We start from the raw sequence: 21,426 nt of genomic DNA on the forward strand, positions 1-21,426 counted from the left end.
ACCCTCCACCGGCAGAAACATGATCTGCTAAAAGTTCAGATGATGGTTAGCATTTTTTAGCAACAAAATATTTTTAATTAGGTAGGTGCATTGCTTTTTAAGGCATTATGCGTTTGCACACATAGTGGACTATAGTATAGTGTCAACGTAACTTTTACACGCACTGGGAAACAAAAAAGTTTATTTGACTTGCTTTACTGCGATCATCGCTTTATGGCTATTACAGTGTTCTGGAACGTAACCCGCAATATCTCCTCGGTATGCCTGCAGCCTCTGCTAGGGTGCCATCGATGTTATTTGGTCCAGTGTTGGGTGTGAGCATCATATTTACTGGCCTAAAAGGACTGCTGTGCTGTGGTTGGTACATATTTGCCTTGAAGGCTGTGCGGAGACCTACATTTTCATGTGGGGATTCAGGAGAATTGTTTTATTTTATTTTTTATTATTTTTTTAAATCTTTATTTTTGAGAGAGAGCGCACCAACTGGGGATGGGCAGAGAGAGAGAGGGGAGGGGCAGAGAGAGCGGGAGACAGAGGATCCAAGCAGGAGCTGCGCTGACAGCAGAGAGCCTGATGGGGGGCTCGAACTCACGAACCATGAGATCATGACCTGGGCTGAAGTCCGCCGCTAAACCGACTGGGCCACCCAGCCTCCCCAAGGAGAATAATTTTATATGAAAGTGATCTTAGGTACACAGCTATAAAGAACAGCAGATTGAGAACAAGAAGGTGTGAATATATTTTTCCATATCGTGATTCTCCCTGGCTGCCACCTGTGTGATCAGGTCACACCCACTGCCACCTTCCCCACAGACCCAGCATAGTGCTGAAATATCACAGATGCATAATAAGTGTTCAACGAGGGACCCAAGCTTGGAGGCGTGGAGATTAAGGGAACCATTAAAAGCCAAACCTGACAACCCAGCACAGGAGCAACTAATTTGAGGTTCTGCCGAGTGCAAACACTTAGAAAATATGTGCCGGCGCTTAGGGCTCAGTAAAACTCAGCATTTGCATGTCATATAGACAGTCAAACCCTCTGCCTTCTTCTTGAGGATAATTTACTTCTTGTTTTAAGGTTGTTTGTTCTTTGGAGGCATGTTAATTTCTGGAGTCTGGCCTTCAGGGGATAAAAAACAGATGAACAAACCAACAAAGTAGATATGGAGCCAGGGAGAGCGTCCCTGTTTATTTTATAAATTTTTTTTAATGTTTATTTATTTTTGACAGAGAGAGAGAGAGAGACAGAGTGTGAGTGGGGGAGGGGCAGAGAGAGAGAGAGAGAGAGACAGAATCCGAAGCAGGCTCCAGGCTCTGAGCTGTCAGCACAGAGCCCGTCTCGGGGGTCGAACTCACAGACCGTGAGATCATGACCTGAGCTGAAGTCGGGCGCTCAACCGACTGAGCCACCCAGGCACCCTGTCCCCGTTTATTTTATATCTTACACAGCCAAAGGAGTTCTTCTCAAATAAACCTCTTCCCCTTGGGCTCCGAATGCTAAAATATGCAATAACAGAAGCAGAGTCATTCCACATACTGCTGTTCTTTCTGAAGATGCCATAAAATTCCGAATTCTTTTCTGTGGATCTGTCATTGAAGAAAGCCCTTCCCCGGGAGTAAAATCACACCTCTGTGTTTCACATCTGTTTTTCTGGTTACTCCCCACAGTGGTTCCTTTTTCAACAGTTCTTTGATGCCCTAATTATACCGTTAAATATTATGCAAGCATTTTAAAGTTTGCTTGGGCCCATAAAAAGGGTCAAGATGATTTTAATAGCTGTAATTATGCATCCCAATGACCAACTTGCCATTAAGGAAGCTCCCAAGCATAGTGCCCGCCTTGGGACCGTAGGCCCTCCTTGCCCGTGCTCTCCCCGTTCTCCCTCCCCACGAGCGGGCACCAGATGCCTCGTGTGTCCTGAACTGGGCTTTATTTGAGCCTGACTTGCTGCCATCACAACTGGGTTTAAATACGTATGTGTGTTTCCATGGTGGGAATTGCTTCACTGGGATATCTATTTTATTTATTTATTATTATTAGTTTTTAATGTTTATTTTTGAGAGGGAGGGAGACAGAGAGAGAGAGAGAGAATACAAGTGGGGAAGGGCAGAGAGCCCAGGGTGGGGGGCACAGAATCTGAAGCAGGCTCTAGGCTCTGAGCTGTCAGCACGGAGCCCGACGCGGGGCTCGAACCCACCAACCGCGAGATCATGACCGAAGCCGGATACTTAACTGACTGAGCCGCCCAGGCGCCCCTGGGATTTCTATTTTAAATGCAGAGTGAACACACTGATAGATACCTGTCAGAGGAGGGTATCTACTGCAGGTACAAAGGATTTTAAAAATACTTTAGAAAACTGCATGGGTTTAAATTTGTTTAGCTTACTGCTTACAGACAGGGTTCTGGGGGACAGGGAACACAGACAACTCAGTGACCCCTTGCATCCTTACTCATGACATCCTGGCTCCGACACTGCTCATCATCCTTAGAACACGAGTGACAGCTCGCCCAGTGAGAGGTAATGGGAAGTAGCTGGCACCCCTGGCTCATTTGCCAGGAAGGGATGACCCACCAAGCAGTCAAGCTCCAGGGTTCCCTCTTCCCATCCCCCACACGTCTCCTGTCCACTGCAGCCCCTTCTTAATAGCCCAGGGCGCTTGGCCCACTTTGCTGTTTTGGCAGAGATGGAAAGAAGGCTTTCCCTTTCCTTTTTGATCTCATCATGCCACAGCTCATTGGATTTGTTCTAAGGAAAATTAAAGGGAAGCAAATGGAAACGTCCCCGGAATAAACACCTGTCAAAGTGAATTGCAGAATGTAAAAACTGATATGCTCCCAAAACCTGTAGTACATTTAATAGAAACGTATGGTTAGGAAACATATTCATCAACTACTAAGCCTAGTTTCAGGGTTTTATTTTTGTATGTTCTGTTCTGTTTTATTTTTAATAATGCAGTTTCCTAGGCACACAAGTTTGTATTATTTCCTTCACTCTGTCTGAGAAATCCTCAACCTGGGGCTTCAGGATGGTACTTTGCTTGACTTATTTAAAGCCTCTGGGCTTGGGGCGCCTCAATGGCTCAGTCGGGCGTCCGGCTTCGGCACAGGTCATGATCTCGTGGTTCCTGAGTTCGAGCCCAGCATCAGGGCTCTGCTGTCAGCATGGAGCCCGCTTTGGACCCTCTGGCTCCCTCTCTCTGCCCCTTCCCTGCTTGTGCATGCTCTGACTCAAAAATAAATAAACACTAAAGCTCCTGGGTTCCTCGGTTCCCAGACCTTGAGAGGTTGGCTCAGTGCCTGCCACCCAGGAGGCTCTCCCTATGTATTGCAGTAACGGCATGCAGAAATAAACTAGTGGCTTTTTAAAGCGTCCTTCCTCTGCTGTCCCCTGGTCTTCCCTTTCCTGTCTGGGTGTCTACAGCACATACGCCTGCTGAATGTCAGGCGGGGTCAAGAACCTGGTCAGGGGGGTGCAGTGCCAGTCATTTCTGGTCTATACAGGTCACCACCACCGACTCCAGTGGCTTCTCAGTGCATGTTCTCAACACCATCCTCTCTTGGCTTTCCCCCCGGGAGTTCTTCTCTAGAGTCATTTTGACCCAGCAGTCACCTACGGCAAGGGTTCCGGTAACTGCTGGATTAAAGTAAGAATCATCCTTGTCTTCTATTAAATGCAGATATGCTTGACGAAAGGTCAGCGTGTTTGCTCTTTCAGCAGCTGACCACTCATTTGCTTTAGAGAGCATCCAAGTGCAGCGCAGATAATTTCCAAGGCCCCTTACGTTTGTATTTTTTCCTAGTAAAAATTTCGATCGGGATAGGAAGGTCAGTGGGAACGTCAGTCTCACTGCTTACGACACGTGGCATTACACTGAACCAGTGATCGAATCTTCCCCGGCAGATTCTTAATGTACTTGTTCTGTTGTCCTTCTTGTCTTTTACCCCCAACTGCAGGTTTGTGTGCAGCTTGGTGTATTATGGCCTCACTCTGAGTGCAGGTGATCTAGGCGGAAATATTTATGCCAACCTGGCCCTGTCTGGCCTCATAGAGATTCCTTCTTACCCTATCTGCATCTACTTGATTAACCAAAAATGGTGAGTATAGACGAGTATGAAGTGGACTACGTAGAATACGTACATACACATGCTCTTATATCCATAAATACTTAAAGATTTTTGTCTTTGTCCACAGCTAGTATCTGTTAAGCACTCGATGGTGATTTATTCTCAGACCAAATGCAGTCAGAATTCATTTTTTAGGGTGGCATTTCTTGGGTTTCATGTTTGTGAGTTTTTACGTAGGTTTTCAATCCAAATGAACTACCACCAGAAGGTTTTTTTTTTTTTTTCATTTTTTTTTTTTAACGTTTATTTATTTTTGAGACAGAGAGAGACAGAGCATGAACAGGGGAGGAGCAGAGAGAGAGGGAGACACAGAATCTGAAACAGGCTCCAGGCTCTGAGCTGTCAACACAGAGCCCGACGCGGGGCTTGAACTCACAGACCGTGAGATCATGACCTGAGCCGAAGTCGGACGCTTAACCGACCAAGCCACCCAGGCGCCCCAGAAGGTTTTTTAGTAGCCTGTGTGTCATTTGTTAGCCCCAACAGATAGGAGTATTGGCTCTGTGTAGATAGAACTCCATGGACCCAGCCCCTGTCACGTGCACATTCCTTCACAAGGCATAGAACTGGAGGGCCTGGAAAGACTTTTCTTCCCTCTTAAGACCCACTCGACTTTGTTGAGGGGAGGAATACACCCTGCTTTCGCTTCTCATTGTCAGTGGGCAGTTTTACAAGGCCCTTTCAAAACTCTTTGACAAAGTACCTTTTCCTCAGTTTCCTGGGGTCACTTCTGTTCCTGAGCGCCTGACCAGGACAACCGAAAACCCCATTCTGTACGAACCAGGAATCTGCTGGATCGTGCCTTGTCCCACTACCCAGAAACCATCACTCAAAGCAAAACAGCATTCCTTGGTGATGTTGTCATGAATGGCATGCTTAGTGCCTTCCAAAGGGCAAGTTTGGATTCTGTTCAGTGGAACCCTTTCTCTGGGGGCGGTCCCAGTTGTCTCTGCCGACCTCCCTGTTAGTGACCAAGCTTGCGGTCAATGCTGGTCCAAGAGCCGAGTCAGGCTGCAAATTCAGAAATCCGTCCCCAACACCTCCGGTGTGCCAGATGCCCCTCCTCTATGCTGTCACAGCTGCTCATGCGCACCTCCGAGGACGACTGAAGGTTTAGAAGGGTGCCATCCACGGGAGTTCCCTGTGTGGCTTTGCCTCGCCACTGCCTGCCTAGCGTGGTGCCTGTCCACTGAAGGGCGTTCAGTACTGGTGTTACATGAAGCACAGTGTGACCTGGGGACCCACGTCCTGTCCTGTCTCCCAGCCACTGCCACTGAATTCAAATCTGGTCCTAGCCACGTGTTAGTTTTATGGCTTTAACAAGCTCAGTAAGCTGTACTTACCCTCAAACTCGGGATTATAAAATTCCCTGGCAAAATTGTCAGAAAAGTTACAGGTGCTACCGAAGGTCCTGCAGGGGACCTAGCGGGTCCTAGGCTCCTCGTGAAGGGAGGCTTGTCACCGCCAATGTCTTTCGCCCAAGCCTCAAGCTCTTCTTTGAAAATGATTTCCCTTCATAAAGCGTGCCATAAATTTCACTTGATTCTGACGTACTAACAAGAAATTATTTTCAGTTTGCATTTTTAAGAGAGAGGGGCTTGTTTTACAGTGTTGAAAATTTGAAGTGCTTGGGGCGCCCGGGTGGCTCAGTCGGTTAAGCTTCCGACTTTGGTCATGATCTCGCGGTTCCTGAGTTCGAGCCCCGCGTCCTGCTCTGTGCTGACAGCTCAGAGCCTGGAGCCTGCTTCGGATTCTGTGTCTCCCTCTCTCTCTGCCCTTCCCCTGCTCATGCTCTGTCTCTCTGTCTCTCAAAAATGGATCAATGTTAAAAAAAAATTTTTTTTTAAATAAATAAAATAAAATCTGAAGTGCTCAAGATTTCAGTACCGAGGAAAGGAAGTGAGTTGGGAGACTCCATTCTCCATGTTTTATTTATTATCATTCTCTGGAAGACGGAAGGCACAGCTCATGCCTTATAGGTTTATTTTGAGGACTAAGTAAAATGCTCGACAGAAAGCATTCAGAACCACCCGGAACAGAGCGAACCCTCAGGAACAGAGCGATTCTCTGTTCTTCTCCTGCACACGTCGTTTGATGCTGCCATCCAGCTAGTTCTTTGCGTTGTGATGGTCACATATTCTATGTCCTGGTCAGTCCCATTTGCCACCCATGCCACCCTGAACCTCCTTCCTGAAACGTCCCCAGTGACCAAAGACGAACGTATATAATGCCACTGGGGACGTTTCAGGAAGGAGGTTCAGGAGAAGCCGCAGATGCGTTTACAAGATCCCCAAGAGAAATGTGTCATTTCTTTCCATTGTTTAGGTGTGGCCGGAAGCGGACCTTAGCAGCATTTCTGTGCCTAGGAGGACTGGCTTGTCTTATTGTGATGTTCCTTCCAGAAAAGAAAGGTAAGCCTTTCAGATTTCTACATAAGGGTTCTGAACAGCGCTTTTATTACAATGAATCCCAATATCGTGGAGAGATTACCATATGCCATGCTTCATTTCTATGATTGCATATTATTTAGCGATTGTGTGGAGCATAATGGGCCAGAATCTTGCCCATTGCCCAAACCGTTCTCTGGGTGAATAATGTGCTTAGAGGTGCACTATTAATTCTTGCGGGCGATTAAGCCACCATCTGGGGCGTCTGGGCTGCAACGCTGGTATTAGAGTTGCTTATTTGCTGATGGGGAGGACCATGTAGTTCTGCAGAGAGAAACTCCATCCAGGGTTACAGATTGCACTCCCCGTTCCAGCCAATCACAGATCAGAGATCAGAGACGCTGGTTCTCAACGGCACCCTCAGCACCTCCATCCATACTCCCCGGGCACCCGGATGATAACAGCAGCAACAGTAGGAGTAGTGTTCACGGTTGGTGACGCCTGACATTTTCTCGTTCTTATATAAAGTGTGAACAAAACAGCTTTAGGAAACTTTGGCATTTTTATATATTTGTGGCTGTGCAAACGTAGCTGCAAGAAAAGGGTCCCTTTGGCATCCTGATTTCTTTCCCTTAATAGAAAGTGTATAAGAGTGATGGTTCTCAACCTTTTTTTTTTTTTTTCCTTGCACTAACACATGTGAGGCATACTAGCTAAAACATCAAAAAACTGATTTGGGTAGTGATTTTCTTTTCTTTTTTAAAAAAAAAATTTTTTAACATTTTATTTATTTTTGAGAGACAGAGCACAAGCTGGGGAGGGGCAGAGAGAGGGAGAGACAGAATCTGAAGCAGGCTCCAGGCTCCGAGCTGTCAGCCCAGAGCCCGACGCGGGGCTCGAACTCATGAACCGTGAGATCATGACCTGAGCTGAAGTTGGACGTTTAACCAACTGAGCCACCCAGGCGCCCCATGAGCAGTCATTTTCAACAATGAGGAGCGGGCCGTAACAAACCCCGTGCTGCTGGGGGCATACGGTACAGCAAAAGCCCTGTTTGGGGGGCTTTTGGATCTTAATGGGGCCCCATCCTGGAGCTTTTACTTCAGGTGGGAATCATTGTGAGGCGGTTTCACAGCTACCGGAGTTTGACAGCTACTAGAAAGGCAGCTGGAGAATGTCTTTCCTGACAGCAAATCACGTATGAAACCTTTGGCCATTGCTTCTCCTCGAGGTTCAGTTGTACCAGTGCCCCACTGCAGACCCCAAAGCCTCGTGTTCTAGTTCTGGAACCCTCCAGGACACCTGCTATGCTGCCAGTTGCCACCTCAAGTTCTGTGCCTCGAATCCAGAGGGCAGTTTGTTCATGACTGTGGATTTGACCCAGTTATTTGACCCAGCCTTAGAGTGATTTTCATGGAATCACAGAAACTAGAGAAGTGAGTAAGTTTGCTTGTTTTTTATTGTCTAAGGAAACTGTTACCTTTGCTAGTGCTGGGAAAGGGAGACCGTCCTCAGCTGCTGCCCTGCCATGGGCTCGTAGAATTAAGTGCCCGGTTCTGTTGGTCTGGGACAGACAGTAGTGGTTTCAAACCATCATATTGTGGCTTTAGATTCAGCTTTTGTTTTTCATAGACACCTTGGAAATTCAGTTGCTTTCTACCTCTAAAAGTCCATTGTTCTATCTGTCACCTTGGAGAGAAAAATGTTTCCTTGTTGCTCTAAGCACACCTGTCACCTCTCACACCTCTGCCAGCCAGGCCAGTTTATGTCCTTCCCCCTCTCACCTATCTGTGAGATACTCCAGGGAACCCCCACCCCGACACTCTGCACGGGGCCCTTTCTACAGAAACCCAAGTGAAAGCAGGTGTGTGGTCTCCATCCAGACCCACCCACTCTCTGTTCACTTCAGGGCCCTTATGAGAGAAAAAGCTCAGTGGGGCGGGTGCCTGGGTGGCTCAGTCGGTTGAGCGTCCAACTTCGGCTCAGGTCATGATCTCACAGTTAGTGGGTTCGAGCCCTGCGTCGGGCTCTGTGCCGCTGACAGCTCAGAGCCTGGAGCCTGCTTCAGATTCTGTGTCTCCCTCTCTCTCTGCCCCTTCCCCACTCATGCTGTCTCTCGCTCTCAAAAATAAATAAATAAATAAACATTAAACAAATTTAAAAAAAAGAGAGAGAGAGGAAAAGCTCAAGCCCTTTGTTGATTGTGCCCCTTGGTGAACTGTGAATAAGAAACAGCATAGCAGGGAATCTTTCAGACCCCGGGAAAGCGCCTCACCAACATGGTACCTCTGTTATCCTTAGAAAAGTGGACGTCTACTCTATTTTTGAGGATTTCCAGGGGAAAAAAAATCTCACACTGTCCCTTAGAAAATTGTTTCTATTTTTAATAGCCATTAGAGTGGGCCTCTTCTGTCACAACTGAGTCCATTTCTTTTCATTTTATTCATCACTAGGGCGAGAGGACAGGTGGCCACCCCCTTCTTTTGCATAATCCTTCCTGTGTTTGCCAGGAGTCATCTTAACTATTCCTGAACCTTCTCTTCTTTGAGCTGAAAACATTTGTTCTCTAACGTTCTTTGAACCTTTCCTGTTTACTTCTTAAAATATTTCGATGGCCCTCTTGTAAATCTCAGTGTTTTCAAAGTGCTCAGCCTTAAGCTGCCTGTTTCAGAAGGCACCTAGTAGTTTGAAAAATTTTATTAGCATCTTGTCAGAACTTTTTGCACCCATTTTCCCCTCAATTTTTCCCGCCAAACATATATTCCCTCTCTTCTTCCAGCCAATTTAAGTGTCCCAGTACCTGCCAACTGTTTTTTAGTACCTGAGTATGATTGTGGTTCTCTGTGTCTGAGGCACAGACAGACAGACGGACAGGCACACCCCTAGAAGAAACAGCCAGTAAGCTAGAAAACAGATTGTTTGGCATCCCTCGGCCTGTGTTCTCCCTGGGGGTAGTGTTACCAGGTGGCTACTAATGCATTTTACCTGACTTCTATCTTTGCTTAAAGGATCCTAATTAAACCTACAATACTATCATTTATTAAGGGTTAACTGTATACTGGGTTCTCTTCATCTAGAGAAGATATTAGGTATTACCCCCATTTTATAAGGAAGCTAAAGTTCAGATAGGTCAAGCAACTTACCTAGGTTTGCACAGCAGGTAAGCAGCACACCTAGGATTCAGATTTCAGATCTTTCTGATTCTAAAATCAGTGCCTTTGGGGGAATGCTGATTTGCCATCTTGGAGTTTTACAGCCAGCGTATTCATTGCACATGGTGAGACTTTTGTCTTAGAGAATTAACGCTGCCTAATTAGAGTCAGTTCTTAACTCTTCAGCAGACAGTCTGATGGGAATTGGCCAGGGTTCAAGAACCTGCATTGTCAGACTGACCAACACTGGGTTCTTATTGGCAAGGAGGTTGGTTCCTGGCAGTTACGGTCCTGCCAGAGTCTGAATACTAGGAAGTCACAGCACACGACCAGATAAACAAGTTTCATAGTTGAAACATTTCAAGGTGCTCCACTCTGAGCACCTCTCTATCTCATTTCTTTTATCTATCTTGATCTGCCCGTTCTATTCACTTGACTTCTCTTGTGCTGGCCACGTTCAGGGCACAATTCATAAACAAGACCTAGTCCCTAGGCCCTAAGAACTTACAGTCTGGTGAGAAAGATGAGTGATTAGAGAGAAGCAACAACAGTAAAGTCAGAAGGTGCCATGTGAGAATCGACACGGCAAAACACTATGGGGACTTCAACTTTGGACCATGATAGGAATGGAGACCAGCTATCCTCCTGTGTTAAATAGCCATAAAACCAGACAAATATAAAAAACTCTGATTTTCAGACACTGGACAGCAGGCTGTCCAGGAAAGACAGTGATCCCCGAGGGGAAGGAAACAAAGTGCTCCCCAAGACTGACCTAACCCAGGGTGTCCAAGTCATGGTGCAGGGACGGGGAGCCCAGCACTGAACTGAGAAGACAGTATTAAAACCTGGGGAGGCCACGATTTCTAGAATTCACTAGAAAAATGACTGAAGAGGAGTAAGATACACAGAGGATGAACTCCAGAGATCTGCAGAAGGGGCCTCTGAGTCTTAGGCTGCTTCCTGATTTGTGCAGGAGTTTGAGGAAACCACTGAGGCCAGAGAGAGGACCACGAGGAAGCAGCATTTGGAATAATTCTTGGAATCCAAGGCCATGCCTAGTTTGTGTTCTTTTCAGCCAGATGTGCAGCATTGAGTAGAGACCTCCTGGGTCAAAGTAGCCCTACGCTAAAGGCCTTCTCTGCATGTCCTCAAAGTGCTTTAAAAATCTTAGAAGGATCAAATGATTCAAAGTAACAGCATCCCCCCTACAAAAAAAAAAAAAGCCTCCCCCAAAAAACAAAGAAGAAAAACAAAGTAACAGCATCCCAGAACAAAGAGCAGTCAAGGAAGACAGTAAAATCCAGCGCTGTCATATCCACAGTGTATGGCATCCAGCCAAAACTACCAGGCAGGATAATACCACCTATAACCAGGAAACATATCGATAGAAACAAAACCAGAAATGATCCAGATGATAGAATGAGGAGACAAGAACTTGAAAACAGCTATTATCAAGATGTTCCACACATTTAAGAAGATAGAGGAAAAGCATGATCATCATGAACAGAGAAATAGAGGATAAAAAAAAAAAGACATCGTGTGACATCTAGAAATGAAGCATATGTTATATGAAAAACAAATCCAGTGAATGAGATTAACCACAGAAGATCAGTGAAAAAGACATATCTAAAGAAACCATGCAGAATGAAGCAGAAAAGAATAATTGAATGAAGAGTTAACAAGGTATCAATGAGTTATAGGGCAACACAAAGCCTAACGTGTATTTGTAATTGGAGTCGAAGAAGGAGGAAGTAAAGAAAACATTATTTGCAGAAATGGCGGTCAGAGACTTTCCTCATTTGATGAAAGGTATAAACACGTAACGAGAAAGCATGTTCATCAAGAAGATGTAATAGTCCTGATTGTGTATGCATCTAATAACAGATTCAGAATACAGGAAGCGAAATTGGATAGAACTGAAAGGATAAATAGACAAATCCAAAAGCATAGTTGGATATTTCACCACCCCTCTCTCAACCACTGATAGAAAAATCAGACAGAAAATGCCGAAGGATATGGAGACTTGAACATGACCTAACTGCCATTTGTCGAACACTGTACCCAAATACAGCAGAACATGCTGTACGGTTTGAAACCGTAAAACAAGTTTCAAAAATTGAAAAGGATTGAAATCTTCCCAAAATAGTTATTTTAAAAAATTTTTTGAGAGGAAACACAAGTTGGGGAGGGGCAGAGAGAGGGAGAGAGAGAGAGAGAGAGAGAGAGAGAGAGAGAGAGAGAATCCCAAGCAGGCTCTGCATTGTCAGCACAAAGCATGATGTGGGGCTCGAACTCATGAACCGTGAGATCATGACCTGAGCTGAAATCAACAGTCAGACACTTAGCTGACTGAGCCACCCTGGTGCTCCCCCAAAATAGTTATTTGATGAGAATGGAATTAAGCTAGAAATCAGTAACCAGAAGATATCAGGGAAATCCTCAGATATTTGGATTTTAAAAGACATTCTTGTAAAAACGGGTCAAAGAAGAAAGGAAATTGCAAAGGAAATTAGAAAATATTTTTAATTAAACAAAAATTATAATGTATCAAAGTTTGTGGGATGCAGTAAAGCAGGGCTTAGAGAAAAATTTAGTTGAAAAGTTTTCAAATTAATGATCTGAGGTTCTTTCTTAAGCAAATAATAAAAAAAAAAAAAGTAATGACAGGAGCACCTGGGTGGCTCAGTCGGTTGAGCGTCCGAATTCAGCTCAGGTCATGATCTCATGGTCCCTGCTGACAGCTCAGAGCCTGGAGCCTGCTTCGGATTCTGTGTCTCCCTCTCTCTCTGCCCCTCTCCTGCTTGCACTCTCTCTCTCAAAAATAAACATTAAAAAAATTTTTTTAATGACAAATTAAGCACAATGCAAAGAGAAGAAAGGAACTAATAAGAACAAATATCAATGAAATAAAAACTGGAAAATACTAGAGAAAAATCAATGAAACCAAAAGCTGGTTGTTGAGATATATAAAGTCAGTAAACCTCCAGCCAAAGAGAGAAGACACACATCAGCAATATCAAGAATGAAAGAGGGGAACCTGTAGAACCTGTTGGCATCTATAAGGAATATTGTACACATTTTTATGCCAGTAAATCCAGCTTAGGCAAAATGGATCCATTCTTTCAAAGATACAAACTACCAATTCCTACTCAAAAAAGCAGATAACCTGAATAGACCTCTATCTATTAAAGAAATTTAATTTGTAGGTAAAAACATTCCTGTAGGAGAATTCCAGGCAGAAATAATACTAATCCTGTATATTCTTCCAGAAAATACAGAAGGGAGGAATACTCCCCCAACCTCATTTTTGAGGCCAGCAGTTATCCTGATATAAAACCAAAGACCTTGCAAGAAAACTGCAGGTCAGTATCGATGACAAAAATCCTCAACTAAATATTAGCAAATTGAATCCAGCAATGCTCAAGAAGGGTAATACATCGTGACCAAGCAGGGTTTATGCTCTCAGTGCAGGGTTATTTTGACATTCAAAATCTAATCAGTGTTATTCACCATCTTCAAAAGCTGAAAGAAAAACAATCATATGATCATTTCAATACAAGTAAAAAAAGCACTTGTCAGAATTCAATACCCATTCACTACAAAAACCATCAACCAACTGGAAGTAATTGATCAAGGTCATTGGGGGAAACCTACAGCCAACATCGCATTTAATGGTGAAAAGCTAAGTACTTGTTCCCTAAGACCAGGACAAAGGCAAGGATGTCCATTCTTATCACTTCTATGGAACATTGTACTGAAATTACTAATGAATATGATAAGCCAATAAAGAGAAATTAAAGGGATCCAAATTAGAAAGGAAGAAGTAAAACTGTCTTTATTCACAAGGGTACATGGTCGTCTCCATAGAAAATCCTAGGAAATATTAAAATCTACTAAAATTAGTGAGTTTCAGAGTCATGTGACACCCTTTTATTTCTATATATTAGCAACAAACAATTTTTTTTAAATTTTTTTTTTAACGTTTTATTTATTTTTGAGACAGGGAGACACAGAGCATGAACAGGGGAGGGGCAGAGAGAGAGGGAGACACAGAATCTGAAACAGGCTCCAGGCTCTGAGCTGTCAGCACAGAGCCCGACGCGGGGCTCGAACCCACGAGCCGTGAGATCATGACCTGAGCCAAAGTTGGCTGCTTAACCGACAGAGCCACCCAGGTGCCCCAGCAACAAACAATTTAAAATGACAGAGGGATGCCTGGCTGCCTCAGTTTGTAGAGCATGCGACTCTTGATCTCAGGGTCGTGAGTTTGAGTCCCACTTTGGGTATAGAGATTACTTAATTCAATAAACAAACTTAGAAAAAATAAAATTGAAAGAAAACAATACCATTTATAATAAATTAAAAATATGATGTATTTAGGGATAAGTTTTACAAAATATGTTTCAGACCTGTAGAAAACTATAAAATATAAAATGTTGATGAGAGAAATCAAAGCAGAGACTACATAAATGAATTGGTGGTAATAATAATAATAATAAAAATAAATGAAGAGATTACCATACTACTAAAGGTCCGAAGACTTTGTTTAAGGTGTCAGTTCTTCCCAAATCACACTGTCTTCAGCACGGTCAATCCCAATAAAGTTTCCAGCAGACTTCTTTTTGTGGACAGATGTCGACAAATTAATACCAAAATTTTTATAGAGATGTAAAGGATCTCGAATATTGAAACTGAGTTTTATCAAGGAAAATAAAGTTGGAAGACTTACCCTACCTGATTTTAAAACTTCCTACAAAGTTACATGAATCAGGACAGTATGATATTGGCAGATAGGAATGGATATATAGATAATAGAACAGAATTTAGTATGAAATAAACCCATGCATATGGTCAGGTGACTTTTATTTTGTTTTTTGAGGGGCCTGAGGTTTTGATCACCCTTTAAAAATGTTTTATCCAATGATAACGTTACAAAGAGAAAAATGCACCTGGTTAATTGATTTTTGGCGACGATGACAAGTTAGTTCAGTGAGGAAAAGATAATCTTTTCACCACTTGGTGCTGGAATAATTGGATATCCATGTGCAAAAAATTTGACGTCAACTTGCATGTCACATCATATGCAGTAATTAACTCAAAATGGACGAGAGACTTAAATGCAAAGGCTAAAACCATACAACTTCTATAAGAGAACGTAGAGGCTGACCGTATCAAACACTGACCATGATACGGGAGAACCAGAACTCTTATATACTGCTGATAGAAATGTAAAATGGTAGCGACACTTTGAAAAACATTAGCAGCTTATTTAAAAGGGAAATATACACTTGCTATATGACTCACCTTTTCTGAAGGGAAGCAGAAACACAGATTTGCACAAAGACTTTGATGCAAATGTTCGCAGTAGGTTTATTAATAATAGCCCCCAAACTGGAAGGAGCCCAATACCCACCAGCTGAAGAAGGGATAGACAAATTGTGGTATATCCATACAGTGAAATATTACTGAAAACATTAAAAGGATTGAACTGTGACCTACTGATACATACAACAACATGGATAAATGTCAAAAGCATTAATGGTAACTAAAAGAAGCCAGACACAGAAGTCCTCAAACTGACTCATTTCATTCATGTGAAATTTTAGAAATTTCTAACTTAGAAATTTAGAAAAAACTGTAGTGACAGATCTTTATGCATATAGGGTATTTTTCTTTAAAAAAGGGGAAGCAAATGAATTGTGGGTTTTTGCCCGCAATTATGTATCATAGTAGAGGGCATACGACTGTCTTAAAGAATTTTAACATATATGCGAACCATCCCAAATTTGCCGTATTCAGCCAGTGAATGAAGTGGACGATTAAGCTTGATTTTTACTATTTGGGGTCAGTGAAATACGACTAAAACATTCTTTTTTTTCTGATGACCTCATATGGGCTCTAAGAAAACTTCCAGACAACTAGTCCCAAAAATGATGGTCGTATAACTGCATCATTGGAAAAAATTTACAACGTCTTGAATTCAGTGCTTTGAGGGATACACGTGTTTTAAGAATTACCTTTTTTCCCCCCCAAAGATAATTGAGTTTAATTTTCCTTTTTAAATCACTCTTTTTTCAAAGCAGTTACTTTGGATATTCACTGGTAATAGGCAGTAATATTTGATTTTATTTGCAGATCAAGGTCAAGAATCAAAGGATTTAGCCCAGTGGCTAAAAAGCACTACTAAATATTGATTCAGGATGACCAAGAGTCTAGAAGCTCCCCAAAAAGGAGCCTCAAAAAGGATAAGAGGGGTGCCTGCGTGGCTCAGTCAGTTAAGCATCTGACTCTTGATTTCGACTCAGGTCATGATCTCACAATTTGTGAGTTTGAGCCCCACGCCGGGCTCTGCGCTGACAGCCTGGAGCCTGCTTGGGATTCTCTCTCCCTCTCTCTCTCTGCTCCTCCCTCTCTCTGTCTCTTAAAACAAATAAATATACTTTAAAAAAAAGATAAGAAATAATTTTCTTTTTTTAAATTTAAATTCAAGTTAGTTAACATACAGTATAGTCTTAGCATCAGGAAGAGAACTCAGTGATTCATCTCTTACGTAGGACACCCGGTGCTCATCCCCAAAAGTGCCCTCCTTAATGCCCATCACCCATTTAACCCATCCCCCACCCACCTCCCCTCCAGCAGCCCTCAGTTCTCTGTATTTAAGGGTCTCTCTCTCTCTCTCTCTCTTTTTTTAATATGAAATTTATTGTCAAATTGGTTTCCATACAACACCCAGTGCTCATCCCAACAGGTGCCCTCCTCAATGCCCATCACTCGCCCTCCCCTCCCTCCCACCCCCCATCAGCCCTCAGTTTATTTTTAGTTTTTAAGAGTCTCTTATGGTTTGCCTCCCTCCCTTTCTAACTTTTTTTTCCCCCTTCCCTTCCCCCATGGTCTTCTGTTAAGTTTCTCAGGATCCACATAAGAGTGAAAACATATGGTATCTGTCTTTCTCTGTATGACTTATTTCACTTAGCATAACACTCTCCAGTTCCATCCACATTGCTACAAAAGGCCATATTTCATTCTTTCTCATTGCCAAGTAGTATTCCATTATATATATAAACCACATCTTCTTTATCCATTCATCAGTTGATGGACATTTAGGCTCTTTCCGTAATTTGGCTATTGTTGAAAGTGCTGTATAAACATTGGGGTACAATTGCCCCTGTGCATCAGCACTCCTGTATCCCTTGGGTAAATTTGTATTTAAGGGTCTCTTAAGGTTTGCCTCCTTCTCTGTTTTTATCTTATTTTTCCTTCCCTTCCCCTATGTTCTTCTGTTGAGTTTCTCAAATTCCACATATGAGTGAAATCATGTGATATCTGTCTTTATCTGACATATTTTCCTTAGCATAATACACTCGAGTTCTATCCACATTGTTGTAAATGGCAAAATTCCATTCTTTTTCATCGCTAAGTAGTATTCCATAGTATATATAAACCACATCTTCTCTATCCATTCTTCAGTCAGTGGACATTTGGGCTCTTTCTATAATTTGACTATTGTTGATACCACTGCTATAAACGTTGGGGTGCATGTGCCCCTTTGAATCAGCATTTTTGTATTCTTTGGATAAATACCTAGTAGTGCAATCGTTGGATCATAGGGTAGTTCTATTTTTAATTTTTTGAGGACCCTCCATACTGTTTTCCGGAGTGGCTGCACCAGTTTGCATTCCCACCAGCAGAGCAAAAGAGATCCTCTTTCTCCGCATCCTCACCAACATCTGTTGTTGCCTGAGTTGTTCATGTTAGCCATTCTGACAGGTGTGAGGTGGTATCTCATTGTGGTTTTGATTTGTATTTCCCTGATGGTGAGTGACGTTGAGCATCTTTTCATGTCTGTTAGCCATCTGGATGTCTTCTTGGGAGAAGTGTCCGTTCAGGTCTTCTGTCCATTTCTTCACTGGATTATTTGGTTTTTGGGTGTTGAGTTTCATAAGTTCTTTATAGATTTCAGATACCAACCCTTCATTAGGTAAGGAAGTTTCTAATAAACAGAGCTGTCTGAAATTGACGTGGGCTTCCTTGGGTGAACGTGAATTCTCCCCAGATTCAAGTGGTGACTGCAGACTCCATTGGCAGGGATGTACAAGAGAAGTTTCAAGCATCTGATGATGTGTTGGGCTTCTGTGAGCACTCTGTGGGTGTGCGGCTGGAGCCAGGCTCCACAAATGACTTCTTCCAGCTTTGGATCCTGCGGGTGTGTAGATAAAAGTCTTCCATGGTGTGCCATTAGAATTCAATTTTCAGGGGCGCCTGGGTGGCTCAGTTGGTTAAGCGTCCCGACTTCAGCTCAGGTCACAATCTCGCAGTCCGTGAGTTCAAGCCCCGCGTCGGGCTCTGGGCTGATGGCTCAGAGCCTGGAGCCTGCTTCCGATTCTGTGTCTCCCTCTCTCTGCCCCTCCCCCGTTCATGCTCTGTCTCTCTCTGTCTCAAAAATAAGTAAACGTTAAAAAAAATTTAATAAAAAAAAATTCAATTTTCAGGATGGTAATCCCCTAACCTGTTGTTAAAGATGTTAGAGTGTCACTATACAGTTCCAAAAGACGCCATCCTGTATGGGTTGAAAACAGTCCCAGAGATCATTTGCAGTAAAGCAAATGTGCACATTTCTATTGGCTTCAAGGCCACTGGATACCTTTTCTTGACATGCTAAGTTTTCTGGAAAATAATTGAAGAATTGCCCTTATTATTGGTTTAATCGATGAGATTGTTGATCTCAAGTGCAGACGTATTTCTCGGGGAAAATGCTGAACGGCATAGTTCTTTTTCCAGAAGCACCTCATGGCCTAAAATAATATATTCAGTCCTTAAGAGAGCTAGCATGTTCTTCCAAATAGCCTGGCAGAAGAGGAGAAAGCCCCAGATGGTCGGGTTTGGCAATGCCTGGGCCACTGTGTTCAGGATGCCGTCTTTAAAGTAGATGAGGATTTATTTCATAGTCAACCAGGGAAGGCGAAGCATATTTTAGGATGGGATGTTTAAATAACCCCCTCCTTAGAAGTTGAAAGAACCTGAACCCAGATTCTTCTCACTAAATTAATTCCTATTGTAGTCCTTCTACTTCGTTGTTCCACAGATATGCAGTGGGCACTGCTGAGTATTGTACTGTGGAAGACGGTATGCCGTGAGGGGCACAGATACAACCAGATACCAGCCTTAGCCTGAAGTAACTCGAAATATTTGGGGCAGACAAGATGGAAAAGTAAGCAACTGCAGAACCATTTAATGGATCAGGACATAGGGACAGTGGAGGTCAAAGGGAGGAAAGGATATTGCTTTTGAGTTATTTAAGGGTGGAGTGGTTTCTATGAGTCCTGCAGGCTGTCCCAAGGAAGGGGACAGGTGTGTTCCATTTGGCAGAAATGTCAGGGGCAATGAGAGGCAATTACTTTGGTGATTAGGACTTCACTGTTGACCTTCAAGAGCAGGACTTTCAGCAGAGGATGTTATTAGAAGTCAGAACGCAGTGAGCTACAGGGCAGATGCATACTCGGCAACAGTGAGTTGCTCGCTCATTGAAGATGTTTGCTAGGGAAGGGGGAAAGGACAGCAGAGTCAATGAGATTTTTTTTTTTCTTAGAAGGAGAAATTGTTATTTTGAAAGCAGAGAGTAGTGGGTTATGGAGAGGTTAAATATGTTTGAAAGGGAATAATTACATTGCAAGATCCCAGGGAGAATAATGTTAATAAAGGAAAGGAGCATGAGATAATTGATAGTATCTAAAAAAAATTTTTTTAGTGTGTATTTTTTTGAGAGAGAGACAGAGCACCAGTGGGGGAGGGGCAGAAAGAGAGGGAGACATAAATCTAAAGCAGGCTCCAGGCTGACAGCACAGAGCCTGACACGGGGCTTGAACTCACAAACTGTGAGATCATGACCTGAGCCGAAGTTGGATGCTTAAGTGACTGAGCCACCCAGGCACCCTGATAGTAATTTTTTTAAGTTTATTTATTTTGAGAGAGACAGAGACAGCACGAGCTGGGGACCGGCAGCGAGAGAGGGGGAGAGAGAATCTAAAGCAGGCTCTGCACTGTCTGCACAGAGCCCGTGCGGGGCTCGAACCCACAAAGCCACAAGATCATGACCTGAGCCGAAACCAACAGTTGCAGGCTTAACCGACTAAGCCACCCAGCTGCCCTGATAGTATTTTTGATAGGGAAAGGAACTGCCATAAAATGTATTTTTGTATTTTATATAAAAACATTGCAGTAAGAAACTGAAATGTCATTAGTGGTTAGTGATTCAAGTAAGAAGTTGGGAAAGAAGAAAGATTAAAAGTAGTTCCATATTTAGAGGCTCGTTCTTTAAAGAACATTAATATTTGATACCTTCTGGTTGTAATTTATTGGGATTATTCCTTCTCGTCCAGTGGAACGCCAGGAAATACAAACTGCAGAGAGGAGATTTTCTGGACCTTGCCTCTGTCTGTCCCATATCTGTCAGATTTACTCCACGTGTGCCAAGGCTTGTCATGCTACCCACCATTTCCCGTCACTGGTTGTTGAACAAGGCTGGGAAGGAGAGGCGAGTAGCCCCCGTGGTAGATGAGACTTAACGATCCCCACGAAGCTTGCTTTTAGTAAAGAAGTATTCCAAGAGCTCTGCCATTGAGGAGTGAGCAAGTTCAATCGCCCATGATAACCGCCATTATGGACGACTTCACAGGGATAGCCAAGACGCTGAGAAGATTCGTGTGTGTGTGTGTGTGTGTGTGTGTGTGTGTGTGTTGTGTGTGCTTACTAAACTTTCTGAGTGTGTATTCAGTTTTACCACCTCCTCACTGTTTGAGACCCATATTAATGCCTCTGGCTTAGTTCATAATTGTGTCATTTAAAGGAATTTTTTTCCCAGAAGGACCTCACAAGTGTTAACCCTTGTCCTCCTCAGACACGGGTGTGTTTGCAGTGGTGAACAGCCATTCCTTGTCTCTGCTCGGGAAGCTGACGATCAGTGCTGCCTTTAACGTGGTCTACATCTACACGTCTGAGCTGTACCCCACAGTCATCAGGTATGTCTCACACACCCCGCATGTTTCGCTGTAGATGCTCACAGCAACAGAGGTGTGGTTCTCATTCCAGCGGGAGCACAGTGAGTGGGGGCCAGCAACAAGTCAGCGAGCAGCCGCAAGCCCAGAAGCTGTCTGTGTAGACCACACTTTGCCCGCTTGGCTGGGGAAGGCGGAGCTGTGTTTTGGGCCGAACTCCCTTGTGTAAATCGTGAGAGAAGTACTCTACGCAAAGCACATCCCATCACCCAAATGGGGCTCGGTTGCCATTTTTATTTCAGTGGACTTGATTGATTCAGTCACCCAGCCTCTGTCAGGCACAGACAGACAAGAGGACTGGGTCCCCGTGTTCTCTCAGAACCTACATTTTAACACAAAATATACACATCTGTAAAAAGATAATTCCAGGGGCACCTGGGTGGCTCAGTTGGTTGAGCGTCCGGCTCTTGATTCCCACTCGGTCATGCTCTCATAGTTCATGGGTTTGAGCCCCACGTCGGGCTCCATGCTGACAGTGCAGAGCTGCTTGGGATTCTCTCTCTGCCCCTCCCTTGCTCACACCCTCTCTCTCTCTGTCTCTCTGTTCTTCTCTCTTTCTCTTAAAATAAATAAATAAACTTAAAAAAAGATAATTCCATACAGTAATAAGTGAACAGGAGGTTTACATATTGATCGTTAAGTGTGGTTTCTAACAAGTAGGACATGCTTATATCAAAAACAACATATTCGATCTGAAGTTTCCCCTTCT

General features: G+C 43.5%; 1 protein-coding gene across 1 annotated transcript in view; it reads left to right on the forward strand.

The window, feature by feature from the left end:
* SLC22A15 (solute carrier family 22 member 15) overlaps nucleotides 1-21,426 on the forward strand; it is an 80,854-nt gene that overhangs the window by 53,684 nt on the left and 5,744 nt on the right. Inside the window, exons 7-9 of the mRNA XM_042993809.1 lie at nucleotides 3,957-4,097; nucleotides 6,453-6,538; nucleotides 20,561-20,681. Coding sequence (XP_042849743.1) covers nucleotides 3,957-4,097; nucleotides 6,453-6,538; nucleotides 20,561-20,681 — 348 coding nt within the window. The remainder of the gene's footprint in view (nucleotides 1-3,956; nucleotides 4,098-6,452; nucleotides 6,539-20,560; nucleotides 20,682-21,426) is intronic.

The sequence above is a fragment of the Panthera tigris genome, chromosome C1 (assembly GCF_018350195.1).
Source record: "Panthera tigris isolate Pti1 chromosome C1, P.tigris_Pti1_mat1.1, whole genome shotgun sequence".
NCBI classification, from domain to species: domain Eukaryota; kingdom Metazoa; phylum Chordata; class Mammalia; order Carnivora; family Felidae; genus Panthera; species Panthera tigris.